Source organism: Thermobia domestica, chromosome 3 (genome assembly GCF_964235325.1).
Source record: "Thermobia domestica chromosome 3, izTheDome1.hap1.1, whole genome shotgun sequence".
NCBI lineage: Eukaryota > Metazoa > Arthropoda > Insecta > Zygentoma > Lepismatidae > Thermobia > Thermobia domestica.
This window is the reverse complement of record NC_137456.1, coordinates 145529701-145545978: the sequence shown is the minus strand read 5'-3', so window position 1 is coordinate 145545978 and position 16278 is coordinate 145529701. Positions and strand designations below refer to the sequence as shown.

At 33.1% G+C, this 16278-nt stretch overlaps 1 protein-coding gene across 1 annotated transcript in view; it reads left to right on the top strand.

Annotated features, from left to right (window-relative positions):
• The window catches only part of LOC145680791 (uncharacterized), a 92808-nt gene that overhangs the window by 48932 nt on the left and 27598 nt on the right, over window positions 1–16278 (top strand). The window contains exons 7-10 of the mRNA XM_081751824.1: window positions 868–987; window positions 6185–6313; window positions 13166–13288; window positions 14155–14280. Of these exons, the coding sequence (XP_081607950.1) occupies window positions 868–987; window positions 6185–6313; window positions 13166–13288; window positions 14155–14280 (498 nt within the window). The remainder of the gene's footprint in view (window positions 1–867; window positions 988–6184; window positions 6314–13165; window positions 13289–14154; window positions 14281–16278) is intronic.

The window sequence follows — 16278 nt, the reverse complement described above, 5'->3', positions numbered from 1 at the left end:
ATAGTATCCTTTACCCCTTACTATGAGTTTGAAATCGGTACGCGTAACTTTCTACCATACTGTGATTTAATAGATGCTCTAAAAAATTTAATAAGTGCTCTAAAAGTTTTAAAGACCCAATCTCTAACAAAATTTTAAATGTATTATCTTTCTCTTTGCAATTCACACAAGATACTAGAGAAATACAATAAAACTTAATAAAAAGAAGAAAATAAAACTATAGAAGAAAATAAGATAAAAAATTTAGGCCCCACGGATCGAAAACGACCGACTTACGTATTTGTTATTGCTAAAGCTTATACGTATATTGCTCCATCGGGTCGTTTTCGACCCAGTATCAGAATTAGCCAATTTGAGATCAGCAAAAAGAAATGACACTGAATTCAACAAAAATATGTCGAGAACCATCTATTTTCCTAGATAAATCTAAATAGAAAGCAAAAAAGATAAGGGTATGTATGGGTTACAACAGAAAATTGCTACATCAAGACAATAAGGTTAGATGTAGACCGTGATTTATGGAAGTTTCTCAGTTTGCAATAACTGAGATACCAAAATTGACATAATACCTATGATGAATACAAATAAAATACAGTTCTTTCAACGTTATGTTTCTACGGCGAAGTAATAAAAGATTCACTTAAACGAAGAGATACCAAACTCTTGCCTCCAAAGTTTATGTATCAGATTTCGATACCCTCAGGTTAAATCACTATTTAAACAGTCTATAATTTAACGTTAAATTAATTGTTAAGGGGTTTTGTTATTATTATCAGTATTCTCATTGTTATCTTAATGCTATTATAATTGTAGTCAGTATAATTGTAATTAAAAAGCTTTCTCTATGGTTATCAATTTATTTTCTAGAACGAAAGTGCAACAAAACGGAATTCCTTTGCGGCTCTGGAGATTGCATAACTTTGGATCATGTGTGCGACGATTTCCCTAACTGTATGGATGCCAGTGATGAAGATCCAGCATTTTGCAGTAAGCCTTTTAATTCTTTTCATTCTACCTCTCTTATAATATACACCTAATTATGACCAAACAAGCTTCAAGTTAGGATGCTTGAGTTTCGAATAGAATAACAACGAATTAGAAGAAAAGTAATATAATAATGAATGGAATTGTAGAATGAAAAAGTGGCAACAAACAGAAAACCCAGAGGAAACACGCACATTGCGCTTTTATACCACAAAGCTCACTTGACACATGTTAGTCAGTTACTTGCTCTACCACTGACACATAGTGGTTTTATAATTTCCAAAGAAAGGTGTTAGACATCCATATTAAGTGTAGAAATTTGATCCAGTTGGCTAAGCCATTTGAAAGCTTTTGTGAATGCGAATTTGAACCTTCGGGTTTTATAGTTTATAGTTAGCTAGTCTCCTACTACTGTTTTAAATTTGTGGGAAGCAGTTTAGAACATGAAATAGTTTTTAGTGCCTACAATTTCGAATAATATGTTAAAATCAGAGATGGAATGAGCTCTTCCAGCCTTACCTTTTCTATTATAGAAGTGTGTTGAACATTCTAAAATCCAATTCGCGATGACATTTCGATTATTTTGCAAATTTATGCGAAATACTACGTTACATGACAGATTATTGGATACAATATAATATCTTTAATCTCAGAAGTGAAGCTGTGACAAAACTCCAAAGCCTCAGTTAAATACTTTACTCGACTGGACCTAAGCATCATAAATACACACACACACACACACACACACACACACACACACACACACACACACACACACACACACACGTGTGTGTGTGTAAACATTTTTACGTATACGACAAAGAGCTGTATTGCGTTTGCTGATTGCACACAACACAAGGTAAAATATGTGACATGTAGTTATAACTACCATAACGACTATTGCAAACAAAGAAGCAATTTCTTTATTTCTTTATTTATCTATTTATTTATTTTTTTGCTCTGACTCAAGCCAGTAGGTAATAGTGATCTAATAGAGTACTACTGGTGTTTATTGTTGTAATAATTTGTTATCGTTCGTAATACTATAAGGATATGAAAGTGAAAAAAAAGAAGATTAACACTATCTGGAACAAAATTTCATGATTAGTTGTAGAGAAAACTAATTTTTATATTTCCAAACCTTGTTGTACGTAAGTAAAACTTCTGTGTTCGTGCATCTGTGGCTCGTTAGGAACCAAAACAAATCGATAAGTATAGCAAATTGCTGCATCAGAAACTGTTATAGATAGTGAGAACGATTTTTTAATAGATTCATCCCCATTGAAACGGATTTCATATTGACTTTCATCTCTTTACTAAAACTGAAAGTGGTAGAAATTTACTAGTATTTTCGGTTTTAATATTGATCTAAATATATAGCAAGAACGGGAAAAGACAACAAGGAAAGCTGTTTTATGGATTCAGCTTTCCAAGGACAATTTTTATCTAGAATTTTATTTCTCTATTATAAAACAGCTATTGAGGAAAATTTGGTGGAGATTGGTTTCGTCGTAAATGAGTTATTAAGTTCTATTTACTTTATAGGTGTGTCCCAAAAGTAATGGTAAAAAATGAGACCAAAGATTTCTGCCACCAAAACAATAAAAAAGTTTATATAAACTATAGTCTGGAAGTGGACAGGGGCAGAGTTAGACAGCTTTGAATGTGGAGGAAAGAAACTTCACACTTAGGGAAAGGAACTTTCCGACTTACAAAACCGCATTGAAGATGCGTGTGAACAGTTACGGAACACACTGGTAGTGATGGAATTCATTCGAAACTCACAATTAGCACGTAGCATATTTTATTGAGAACATGGGAGGACAGCACTTTGAACATCTTCTGTAGGTACATTGATTGTTAGCACGTATGACCTAGTAGTTTGTAGTGCAATTCTGTGTAAGATACTACGTTACAAATAAAGTATGTCGTTGTGTATTCTGCCTGTTATTTCATTACATTACATGACTAGTTACACTTGTTCTTATTTCTCCCTCTATCTGTAACTTTCTATCTCGTATACCACTTTCCATTGCTCCTGATATTATGCAACAATGTTAAGTGGTCTTTGCTTTCACTCCCATTTTACATGTGCGTGCAACAGCCTGTTGCTTTAAGTATTTTTCCGTTAGCGAAATACATATTATATACATTAGGACGTCGATAATCCGAACGTCAAAAATCATAAACGTCAAAAATCCGAACGCGGTCTCTAGAAGCTTTTTACATTTTGTCTTAACGCTAGCGGTAAACAAACAATAGTGTGTTCGTCAAAGTTGTGTGAAGTCAGTGTTTTTGCAAAAGTTCATTCATATGTAATTGTTTGTCATACATACTTTTATTTTTATTTTTTCTTAGGCCTATAAGTTTTAAGTGTGACTTACAAGATCAGTGTAATTTAGTTTACGAGCAGGTTTTTCAGAAACATTAAATGTAAGTAGAATTACGTACGGTATTGTAATTACTGTATGTACTAAATAACCACTGTATCGATTGAAGAACATACCATACAGTATATGTAAGCCTAAATGGCATTTTTTGGGTCATTTTCGAAAATCCGAACTACCTGTGGTCCCAATTAGTTCGAATTTTCGACTTCCTACTGTATATGCTGCAGACACGTTACAGCAAGTAAGATTACTAGCATCAGGCCAAGAAATAGTTTTTAAACTATATTTTCCTGTTTTGGCCAATATTTCCGAACAAATTATTTTTTCTAATGGATTCAAAATTTCCGGAAATTTTACATAGAACAAGGAAGATATCTATATCAAATATATGTTTGATTTAACAAATTAACTAAAAAGATTCTGGCCCCGTTATTTTAACTCTTCCCTGCCATCAAGGGGGAACTTCATAAGATTGCTCAAGATAATTTTAATGCGTCTATACTAATTAAGCTAAATAGGATTATATTTTAGTTTATTTTGTATCCATAACTCCATCCTATCATGGTGCTAACTTTGTAGTGTTTGGGTGAGTTGTGCACAAAATTTCCCTATTCTAATACAAGAAACATAAGTACTCGATTATCTTAACTTTAAACTAGTAAATACAAAATAGTTTTAATTTTGAAAGCATAAAATAATAAAATAATCGAAAATTTCAATTTTGCCCAAATTTTTCGTTTTTTCCAAGCTCGGGAGGACCGTAAAAAATGGTTATTTTTTAAACCCAAAATTTCCGTTCTTCACAACACTAGTCTGAACACACATTGCACCGAACACTCCTAACGATGAGCCTCCGCAGTCGACGACCCATTCATGTGCGAATGTTAATACCACAACATCGGCAACTAGGACTGAAATGAACACGTGACCATCGCCATTGTTCTTTGGCACAGTTGCAGAGCGTTGCATTGTCTGATGAATCCCAATACCTTCTTCATCATGCCGATGGGAGGGTGCGAATCCGTCGTATTCCAAGAGAACAGCTCCTTGACACCTGTACTTCGAGAGGGAGACAAGCTGGCTGCGGCTTAATTATTATCTGGGGAACATTAACGTGAGCAAGGCACCATGACGGCCGAGGCGTATCGCACACTGCTTGCAGATTACGTACACCCCTTCATGACGACCATGTTTCCCAACGGCAATGGCCTTTTCCGACAAGGTAATGCACCATGTCACAAGGCCAGGAATGCGATGGAGTGGTCCGAGGAACACAGAAGCGAGTTCCAAGTGATGTGCTGGCCCCCAAACTCGCCGGATCTGAACCCAATTGAACACATCTGTTATGTGATTGAACTGACGTCAGAGCGCATCGCCTCCCTCCCCGGAATTTACGGGAATTAGGTGACCAGTGTGTGCATGTGTGGTGTCAACTCTCTCCAGCGACCTACCAAGGATCATTGCGTCAATGCCAAGACACGTGGCCGTTGTTATCCATGCCAAAGGTCGCCATACTGACAATTAGGTAGGTAGTCATAATGGTCTGGCTGATGTGTGCGTATATTTTAACTCGTATATTTTGTTTCGACTCGAATTCGAGTCGAGTAAAGACAGAGACTGTCGAATCGAGACACGAGTAGAGACAGAAACATATTTTCGAGTCGAGACAACATTTTCTCGAGACGAGTCGAGACAGGCTTAAATGTCGACTCGACTCGACTCGTGCAAATCCCTACTGCATTCACAAAAGCTCTCCATTAACTTTTGCCCTTAGCGAACTGTACCCAGTTTATACTTTATATTCTTACTTCTGCGAGATTCATTTTAATATTATCCTCCCATCTGCGCCTAGGTCATCCTAATAGTTGTTTTCCGATTGGCCTTCCAGTCAAGACTTTGAAAGCGATTCTATTTTCTTCCAACCTAGCTACATGACCTGCCCACCTAAGCCTCCTAGACTTGATAACCCTAACAATCTTTGGCAAACCGTATAAATTATGTGGTCCCTCGTTATGAAGTTTCCGCTATTCCTGTTCCTCTTCGGCCCGAATATTCGTCTCAGGATCTTGTTCTCAAATACTTTCAGTCTATGTTTTTCTCTCAGAGTAAGTGACCATGTTTTGCAACCATACAGAACAACAGACATGATTAGGCCTATCGTTTCATATAGTGTAAGCTTCAAACACCTCGACAGAATTCGCGATGACAAGTGATTTTGAACTGAATAATAACAGGAATGCCCTGCTTTTAGTTGACATTTAATTTCTTCGTAAATATGATTTTTGTCTGTTAATATTAATCCTAGATATTTGAAAGAGCCCACTTTATCAAAAGTATTGTTTAATATTTTAAAGCATCCATAATTTGCCGTATTACGGTCCCGATGCACTTCCATGTATTTAGATTTCTCTGCATTTACTTCTAAACCCATGTACTAGGCCTACTAGTACTAATTTCTAACCAATTACGTTGCTTTTGTTTCTTTCCTTAATTTCAAGTATTATCCTACAATTGTTTTCTCTAAGAATAGAACTTGGTTTGAAGATGATCGACTCAACTGATATATCAACATTTCAATCAAGAACAAAGATTTTAATCATTATTTCAATATTAAAACTGTAAATTTTTTAAATGCCAGGTGTATATATGACATTAACATGAGTCCATATATTTATACGTGTATTTCTACATATCTTCTTGTGTGTGTGTGAAGAGACACAGAAATAACAATTTAAAATTTAGTAGCTGTGCATACTTTTCAAATCTTACAATGAATCTAAAAACTGTTTCTTGTTATTTATTATAATTAGAATCCCATGGTTGCCAAGATGAATACGCTTTTTTCCAATGCAATAATGGTAGATGTATCTCCAGAGGAAACCTCTGTAAAGGAATATCTTATTGCAGTGATGGAAGTGATGAAAATTTGGAATTTTGTGGTAGGTATGAACACATTTAATATAAATTCAAGCATGATTATGCTTAAACAGATGTACGTTTGCATTTGTTCACACGTTGCTCATGTATATGAGCAGGTCGGGTGAACATAATGGAAGACTCCATTTCCGATGAAATTGAGTTACTAGGTGGAATAAATTCGCATCATGTCAGAGAACAATCTGTAGGTAGGCCTAGTTTAATTTCAGAAATGTACCTGTAGATGGCAGGAAAGCTTGTTCGGCACGTGTCATTGCATCAAATAATCTGGGAATGTTGAACCTTCTTTTGCAATTTACTTGAAAGTTTAAATTGAATTGAATTGATTTTGAGTTTAACGTCCCGTTCAGCAGCGAGGGTATATGAGACGTGGACCTATTTAAAAACGTGACCCATCATTATATTTTCCTTAACCGCTCATATATATGTATGTATAATTCATATTTGTTTGTTTCTATCGGTGTATATGACGTTTCTTTGATAACATGTAATTAAATTACTCGTTAGTGAGTGTACATGCCAGTAGAGTTTATCTAAGTTCGTGTGTTAATATCTCGTATATAAACAGCTCACAAATTTGAATGAAAGAAGAGAATTGATAGAATGAATGAAAATTGCCGTTGTGTCTAGACGTGTCTACATATACACAGTAAACGAAATTGACTTATTTGCTGATATATCAAATTGGACTGTCCAATTTATCTAAAAGAATTACTCTAACACATATTTGAGTGCAGAACGTTAATAGTTCTGTGACTTTATAACGTGTTTTGAAGACTATTGAGTTTTATATGTAGAAAAAATAATTGTTTTTTTTTTTTTAAATTCAACAGAAATTTCTGCAGACCGCAAATGGAGGAATATTGTGAATTAATTTGTGAATGAATATTGACAAAGAAATATTATTTAGTAGATATTTCAGTAGAATTCAGCGAAGGACGCCATTTCACTCTGTGACTCACAAAGCTGAATGACTTCATAGACTCAAGGATACAGCCACTAGACTAGAAACATATTCAGTAGTCTTATAAGTTGCATTTGTATTTATATTTGGATTGAAGATTCAACAAAATCCGTTCTGAGAAAATTTGGTCCGTAGTATAGTATATAAAGATTTTTTTGAAGCTAAAGGATATTTTTTGATGTTGTGAAGTTACATTTCCTTGCATTGCTCATGCATACTCACACATATCAATGCGAGTGGGTGATATTTTGTTTGTTTGAATATTGCTCAAATAGAATATACAGTGGATACTCACATAATTCAAGATGAAAATTGCCGTGCTCACAAACTCCAAAGCAGTTTTTCATAATCTGGTGAGCTTTCATGTACCTTTCATTTACCCATGGTATGACCTGTAAAATTATTTTAAATAAATTTAATATATATGGGACCATATGTTACTATATGTGGTTTACAGAAATAGTGATTCTTTTACTTTCTGCACCCATGTCACTTTTTGTGAAGTGAGTGAATTCAAAACTGATATTTTATAGCTGCAACACCACGTAAGGCACTTCGAAACAAAATCCATTTGCTTATTTAGAGTAGAGATGGTGTTATTCAATAGAAGGAGTGCTCTACGTTTGTGAATGAAAATCATTATTCTTTTTTTTCTTTTGTAAATAGAAATACAGTAACCACATACTTGTGGTGATAAATAAAATAAAGAGAAAATAGAGAACTTTTTTTGTATATTTATATATCACAAAAATTCCTTCTCTGAGCTCAACAATAAGTATAATACATCAAGAGTTTATTTCCGGTTTTGGTGAGATAGAATGAGGTATTTGTTGCAGAATGGAAAGCTCCAGTTGACTCCCAGAATTGCATATATCATATAACTCAACGCCATTGCATGGTATCAATTATCCTAAATTCTAGCAACCTGACGAAGCTTTCTTACTTGAACAGTATTTAAACTGACTTCAGAACATACCTAAATATTTTACCACATTATTTGTGGGAACGCAGTTAATGATAGGAGTCAATAAATAACTTATGTTAATGCAAATTGATAGTGCTTTGAGAAATATACCCTAATAATAATAATAATAATAATAATAATAATAATAATAATAATAATAATAATAATAATAATAATAATAATAATAATTATAATAATAATAATAACAAAATGCTCACAAGTAAACCTTACGTTTGGGTGAATCGAGTTGCTGACTGAGACACAAATTAGAAAGTAGTACTAATTGTGATCAGTATTTCAGTGAAGTTATAGGTGCGAAGCTCCAGGGGTTTAGGAGATACAGCTACCAGAACATCATATGGAAGTACAAAATAGTCTTCATACAGTTGGAGGTAAAAGCTCTGTAAGATCTCTTGTAACGACAAAAGGTGAATAAACAATATATGGGTACATATTAGGACTAGGGGGAAGTCATATAGTAAGGGTATCCTTGACGGCGGCCATCTTGAAATCCGCCATTTTGAATTAAGGTTAAGTTTTTAAAGTAGGAATAGGGTCATGTGATACATGATTTAAGGCGCAAATTTAATCAGAAGAACAATGGTGACGTTAATTTCGATTTACGCTCAATTGGTAAAGAGTTACAGGAAAATTAAATATTGTTGCAGCATATGTATTAGTCCTTTACCCCATCTTAAATTTAAATTTCGTGTTAATGATAATAATTAAATAAAAAGCAGGTGGATAAATATTAGGTCTATGGTAAGAGTTGCCTTGACAGCGGCCATCTTCAAACCCGCCATTTTGAATCAGACAAAAGTTTTAAACAAAACGCATAACATTGACACCTTATTAATAGCAAATTTTACCATAAATCCAACGGTATAACAATTTTTGCTTTATCATTAACCAGCATTTGTTATCGCATAAACAAGTTGCTAATTTAAGGAAAAATGACCAAAGTGGAATTGAGTCATAATTGAACTTGGGTCTTTCTTCCAGAAAAATTCTCAATTAGTATAATCAATATGTAGTTCAGAAAAGAGTGCATGACTTGCACAAATTCTCTGCTCACAGTGAGCACACCTGACAAAGGCAATCGAGTTACACTTGACACATTTGTCGTTAACATTTCTGTCAAAGCAGTAGTCGTAAGGAGCGATCCATTTAATTTTGTGCTGGTTAATGATAAAGCAAAAATGGTTATACCGTTGGAGTTATGGTAAAAATTGCTATTAATAAGGTGTCACTGTTATGCGTTTTGTTTAAAACTTTTGTCTGATTCAAAATGGTGGATTTGAACATGGCCGCCATCAAGGCAACTCTTACCATAGACCTAATATTTATCCACCTGCTTTTTATTTAATTATTATCATTAACACAAATTTTACAAGATGGGGTAAAGGTCTAATACATATGCTGCAACAATATTTAATTTCCCTGTAACTTTTTACCAAATGCGCGTAAATCGAAACTAATGTCACCATTGTTCTTCTGATTAAATTTGCGCCTTAAATCATATATCACATGATCCTATTCCTATTTTAAAAACTTAACCTTAATTCAAAATGGCGGATTTCAAGATGGCCGCCGTCAAGGATACCCTTACTATATGACTTCCCCCTAGTCCTAATATGTACCCATATATTTTTTATTCACCTTTTGTCGTTACAAGAGGTCTTACAGAGCTTTTACCTCCAACTGTATGAAGACTATTTTGTACTTCCATGTGATGTTCTGGTAGCTGTATCTCCTAAACCCCTGGAGCTTCGCACCTATAACTTCACTGAAATACTGACCACATTTAGTACTACTTTCTAATATGTGTCTCAGTCAGCAACTCGATTCACCCAAACGTAAGGTTTACTTGTCAGATGTTTCTAAAAGACAAATATCATACAGAAAATGACGTCCACTGGACACTGATGTGTCGGAAGCAGGTTCCATAGCAACTCATTTCACTTTAAATTCTGCTCTTTTAGTCTAAGTTTTATGCTAAAATAAACTGCCAATAGTTTTCATGTATTCTTAACTTCCTTTCAATGAATTGAGAAGATACCGATAATTATCTCGATTTCATACTATGAAAATATGGTAGCTTTACAGTAGCATCACCTTGGTGAAAACAAATACACTATTCTTCCTACTAGAGTGGTGGTACCAATCACAATAAACATGTACCTCTAACTTGTTAGAGTCAGGTAAACAACTACCCTCCAATATCTAATACCCTCCAATACGTGTTTCTCAATCTGGAGAGGTTGGGTGTACTTCTGAATTATACTGGAAGAGCGTAGAATAATACTCTTGCCATCACTGAGATCGAGCACAGACCGTACTATTGGTAGGTACAAACCTCACTGACTAAACCACCAAAGCTCTACTTGTAATAGGTTCATTAAACAAGTATGTCTATTTCATTTCTTATTCTTACATCATAGTTCAATAGACACCGTCTTCTGTAAATAAAGTACTTCTACATGAATGAGATTAAGTATCTGAGAATACTTAAATCTACAATTTAGAAATTTATTAGTTCTAATAAATGAAATCAATCTTCTTCCAGGAAATCTACTTATCTAGAAATGACTGCTTTGAGATTTTCAGCTAATCTAATGACTAACACTAATAATTTCATAATATTAGATTTTTCAAAGTGTATTTTATGGACAATGTTAGTACTGGACAATGTTTTTTGTTATCAGGATCGGTAGAATCAATGTACAAAACATCTTTGAGTTTTATTCCTTCATCTTCTTATTATGAAACACTAAGTACAATAATGTGAACAAAAGTGTCCGGTAGATAGTAGTGTCCCTTATTATTGTCTTCTAGTTTCTTCTATTATTATGTCTGTGGAGGGTTTTGAGTGGGGAGCTCTCAAGGCCCAGACGCAGCCAAGAGATATGGATTAGATTACCCTCAGAGATCAAACACAACAATAAGAAGAACAAAATAATTCTCAGGACCCAGACACAGCCAAGAGAAAGTGGGAGTACTCCACAGACCAACGCAGTCAGCAACATTAGTTTTAGTTAGAGAGGAGGCTCCAGCCCGACCAAATTGGATAGGATTTTCTCATCCTAGATGCAACAAAGAAAGTAGAAGTACTCCAGGGCTGAACACAGTTGACTAGAGTGGGAAAAGTATGGCGTGGTCAATCTCAGAGTAGACTGACCATAAAATATTCTTTACTCTTTTCCTACCGGTTTTTCTGAGCCCTTTATTGAATCTCGGCTTTGGCGCTGTTGTAAATGACTTTTTCTGTATTCGTTATCATGTAAGAGCTAAGCGTAGTCTTGTTGTTTGTTTATTATTGTCATGTGATTGGGATATTACAATACGGTAAAAGCTGTAATGCGTCCTACGCAACTTGTCATAAAATTTTAGATTTTGGAATTCCAATTTTAAGAGAGGCTTAGCACAAGCTTTCATTAACTTTGTGAATGCATATTTTGAAGATTCTCCACACATTCCGGTGTAAAACTTGTTTTTGTATGAAACGTTAATACCAACAACTAGATATGTCCAAGCAATCACTTCATAAATTAGGTTATTTACTATATTTTATTTATGGGAATCAAGGTAAATAACATTGCAGAAATTCATTATTCTTTAGAAGGTCCTTTAGCCTTATTGATAAGCAGAAGTAAATCAAAATCAGAACACAAACTTTCTAGTAGTTTAAAATAATACCGTCCGTATGAAGGGTTAAATTCTTTCATGTATATTAGAAATCATCTTTATACTAGAAATCATCTTTATATTAGAATTCACCTAATTAGCAGCCACATTTTAATCAATGTGAACATAAAGTTACTGGCAAAATAAAAATCTGTCAAAACTGAAGTTTACATTCTCTTAATAAACCGTTTGAATGTCAAAATTTGATCATTACCAGATACATTTCTCGTAAAGGATGATGTTGATTTTCAGAACAGATAATACTCCAAAAGAGCTCGCTGCATTTTACATATTAGTACATTTTACATTTACGGACCAGTGTAGCCATCAAGTTATTTGAGGGTGACATGTCTTTTTCAGAGGGACAGGCTTTTCAATAATCAAACCAAACAAGTGTATTTTTTCTGAAAATAAAAGCTTTAATTAGGGACGTTTGGGTATGAGGCACGAAAGAGAAGGAGAGGAAACCACTGTTGATACAAAGTATCAAAACAGAAAAAATCGTATGTGAAGACTAAGAGTTTAGTTGAGACCGTGAGGCACGAAATCTTCTTAGTTGCGTCGGAGAATAAGTATGTTATTATATTTTCAGTATGTTTTCGTTTTGAAACGTTCGTTGAATCGTACGTCCTGAAAAGGTTAATGGTAGGATAAGAGGATGTAAGAAATTAGAAATAGTAAACTACTCGTATGAAAACAGGAACTCTGACAGCTTTAAAAATGTTTCAATGCTTTATACGGGCACAGAGTGTATGAAAATAACTATAAGAAAGAAATAAAATTAAAATACACTATTATACATTAGTATACACCAATTCACAACATTGTGTATTCAATTGAAGAAATAAGAGTAGAAATTAAATGATAAATTTCAGTCATTTAAGTTATTCTAACATGTTGACATGGTTTCAAATATATGTCTATAACACAGTTTTCTTCAAGAAGATAATAAACATTTAATTGATGAACACCATTTGGAGGAACAGGTTATTATTTGGGGACATCCAAAAATTACCCCACCATGTATTTACTGACTCGTCGTGAGTTGATCGACTTAAGCGACTTCCATTCTATAAAGCAACTTTACTATCAATCTTATTATTGAACCAACCTTATAAATGAAAGAAACATATTGTTTCTTTATAGAGTAATAATTTGGAATTCATGTTTACGATAAACGTTTGAACGTTCTTACGTATATGATACATAATAATCATTTATAAGATTCTTTTATTTTTGTAGACCATAATGTTTGTAAGGCGTTTGAATTTCGGTGCAACTCAGGAGAGTGTATTGAGAAAAAGTACGTTTGCGATGGGTTTTACACATGTCATGATAAGAGCGATGAAGATTCCAAGATATGCAGTAAGTATTTCAAATATATTACGTATTGCCAGTAGTATCAGTATAAAGTGCAGTATCAAACCTATTATCAGTATAAATTAAAGTTCCAATAGTTGAATGAATATATAGTCATAAGCAAAACTAGATGTTCATCTAATACGTTTTCTTCTTAACAAGTCGGAGAGTTTTTAGCTGATTGAATTAAAGCAGATTGCTGTAACCTTAAAGACAATTATAACGTCTTAAAATATTTCCAAGTTTTCGAAAAGAAATATATTTATGTAGTTGGGCTGTGAATATACCTAAAATAAAAATGTTTTTATATTGTACCGAAATATCATTTAGTAATTATGCTTACTAATATTTTTAAAAGTTTCTGAGCACAAATTGTGAATCACATTTATGCTTAATTTATTGAAATGAATAAAGCAAGACTTGAATAATTAAAAGAATTCGAGAAGGCGTTTGCTGGAAATGCTATGTAGGCATTTGACAGGAGCCATTAAAAGAAAAAAAAACTCTCCTTAAGGATGGCCAGTCTTAGAATTCAAATTTTTAATATTCAGACTGAGAAACTAAATAACAGCGAAACCAATGAGAGGGATGCACCACTATAAACATTGCTACTAGTTTGAGTTTCTTTTATAAGTGTACCGTTCTCTAATTTAGTAGAATCATACTCGACGTATATCATTCATTATATATGTATTAAATTTTTGACCACTTCAAAGCAATGTGCGGATTGAAATTTAATTAACATTAAATATTAATTAAGTGTTAATATTATCCTGTAGATGCTTCTAAATGTAGAGTAGTTCCTTAAATTAACGTTTTTGTAAGGATATAACAAATGCATAGTAGTTCTTTAACGTTTTTTTCATCTGCAGAAACTCGAGGATGTGATGATGATGATCTATTTCAATGTAAAATTGGAAATTGCGTATTCACTACAGATCTCTGTGATGGAGTAGAAGATTGTATGGATGGGAGTGACGAAGATGTTGAAATGTGTAGTAAGTTCATTTTAAGCTATAATATATTATTTTTTCTTATAAATCTCTTTCATAAACATATTACTAGGACTTTATTTTTTACCTTAAAATAATCCTTAAATGCTTTCATGTTTCTTTCTTTGAATTACAGCAAAACGTTATTTTTTTTGCGACCACTGGTTTCATTAAAAACTTCCTGATTATTCAAGTGTCAAGCATTATCAACAAATCTTCTTTTTTCATCAGAAGGCAGATTTTAATAAATTTAATCTGAGTTAAAATTATTAATTTATGTTAATTGTCTTTGGTTAGCATTCATTTATCTTATTACTATTGACTTTTTCTGTTTGTAATCTCCAAATGTTTTGTTGTTGATTGTATTATTAGCGACCCGAGAGATAAATTTACTTTTGCAGTACTAAGCATCGTTATGAATTTAGAAATTTCGTGATGAAAGTGATAGAAGACTATTATATTCCCAGAATAGCATCTACACGTCATTCATAGATATGACCAAAGGATGTTTAAAGGAAGTTTTCCTTTAAGACCATACCATCTTATTTTTAAATTCTGTGTAAACGGAGGTTATCGATAAATATAAATTGTTTTGTACAAAAATAAAAAATCATATGATATGTATCCTCCTTAGAATACACAATTCTACACATATCTCGCTACTTTTTCTAGTGAGAGGGTAGAAAGGAAACTACATATTCGGAAGGAACAGAATGTTCTTTCTTAAATATTTGTATCGTAGTAAGTTAAAATACATTAGCCAAGTTGAATATGTCAAAAACGTAAAATACACTATTAGCGTCTTTGAATATACAACTCGGAGTGATAATAAATTTGTTGAAGCTTTAAATAAGTATAGGCGGTATTCCTAAATATCAAAACAAAATATTTCATCTATGAACTGCTATGGTAAGGAATGTTAAGACATATTCAGGCATGTTAACAGTACAAACACCGTCGCTCAAAGAGTCGGAGATAGAACATTGTGGCTGAAGTTTATTAAAAGTTCCACATATGTAGTTTTCTGCTAAAATACAAACATAGACGTTTCAATACGTCTTATCTAATAAGGTACAAAGGTCCAAAATATTTTTGCGCAAAGGAAACTTATAAATGTAGGAATTTATTAGACGTATTCAGATATTGACCACTTTCTTGCTACCTTATATAAATAAAATGAAAATACACAGAAGATTTACGAGAATGTTCGTTAAATACAAAACACAATGGAATAACGCAAAGGAATGAGATCCATCTCAAAAATATCATATTTTTAACTTTCAGCAACAAAGTAAGAATCAAATAAGGATATTCATACAGTAGAGGTATTAAGATTTCTTGCTCAAATTCATGTTCCTGACAAAGAATAATACAGTATTATTATTTCTCTAATTTAGTTGTGTTTATATTGATTCTTTGGACTTTTCTAAATAAAAGATCGTCTTCATACAAAATTATGTTTATTGTACTCGAGTGGTTCTATTGATTTTTCAGACTTTTCTAAATAAAAAATTGTCCTCTTACAAAATTATGTTTATTGTACTCGATTTTGAAAATAAACAACGTTGTTCATCTTATAAGGATACGATAATCCATGGTCGTATTGATATCAAGACAAATTTATTGATGAAAGCTGTTTGAAAATAAATATATAAATAACACTCCTCCGCATTAAAAAAAAAGTTCCGATGATTTTGGTTTGAGTGGCGTCTTCTTATAATTTTGGGACGCTGATTAGGAATATAACATCAATTTTCTCCCATCACGTCACGTTTTCCTGGAAATGAGGAAGTATATTTATATCAATACGTACAAACTACATTATAATATATAATAAATAATATATATATTTTTATGTACTCCCATGCGCATAAAAAATTGCGCGTATACTGTAACTCAAGATTTTTCGCATTTATTCCATTTTCCTTACGTTTATGGGTAAAATTCAGTTATTGGTATGTGGAGATAATAGAAAGCAATTCATCTAAGGAGATATTTCCAAAA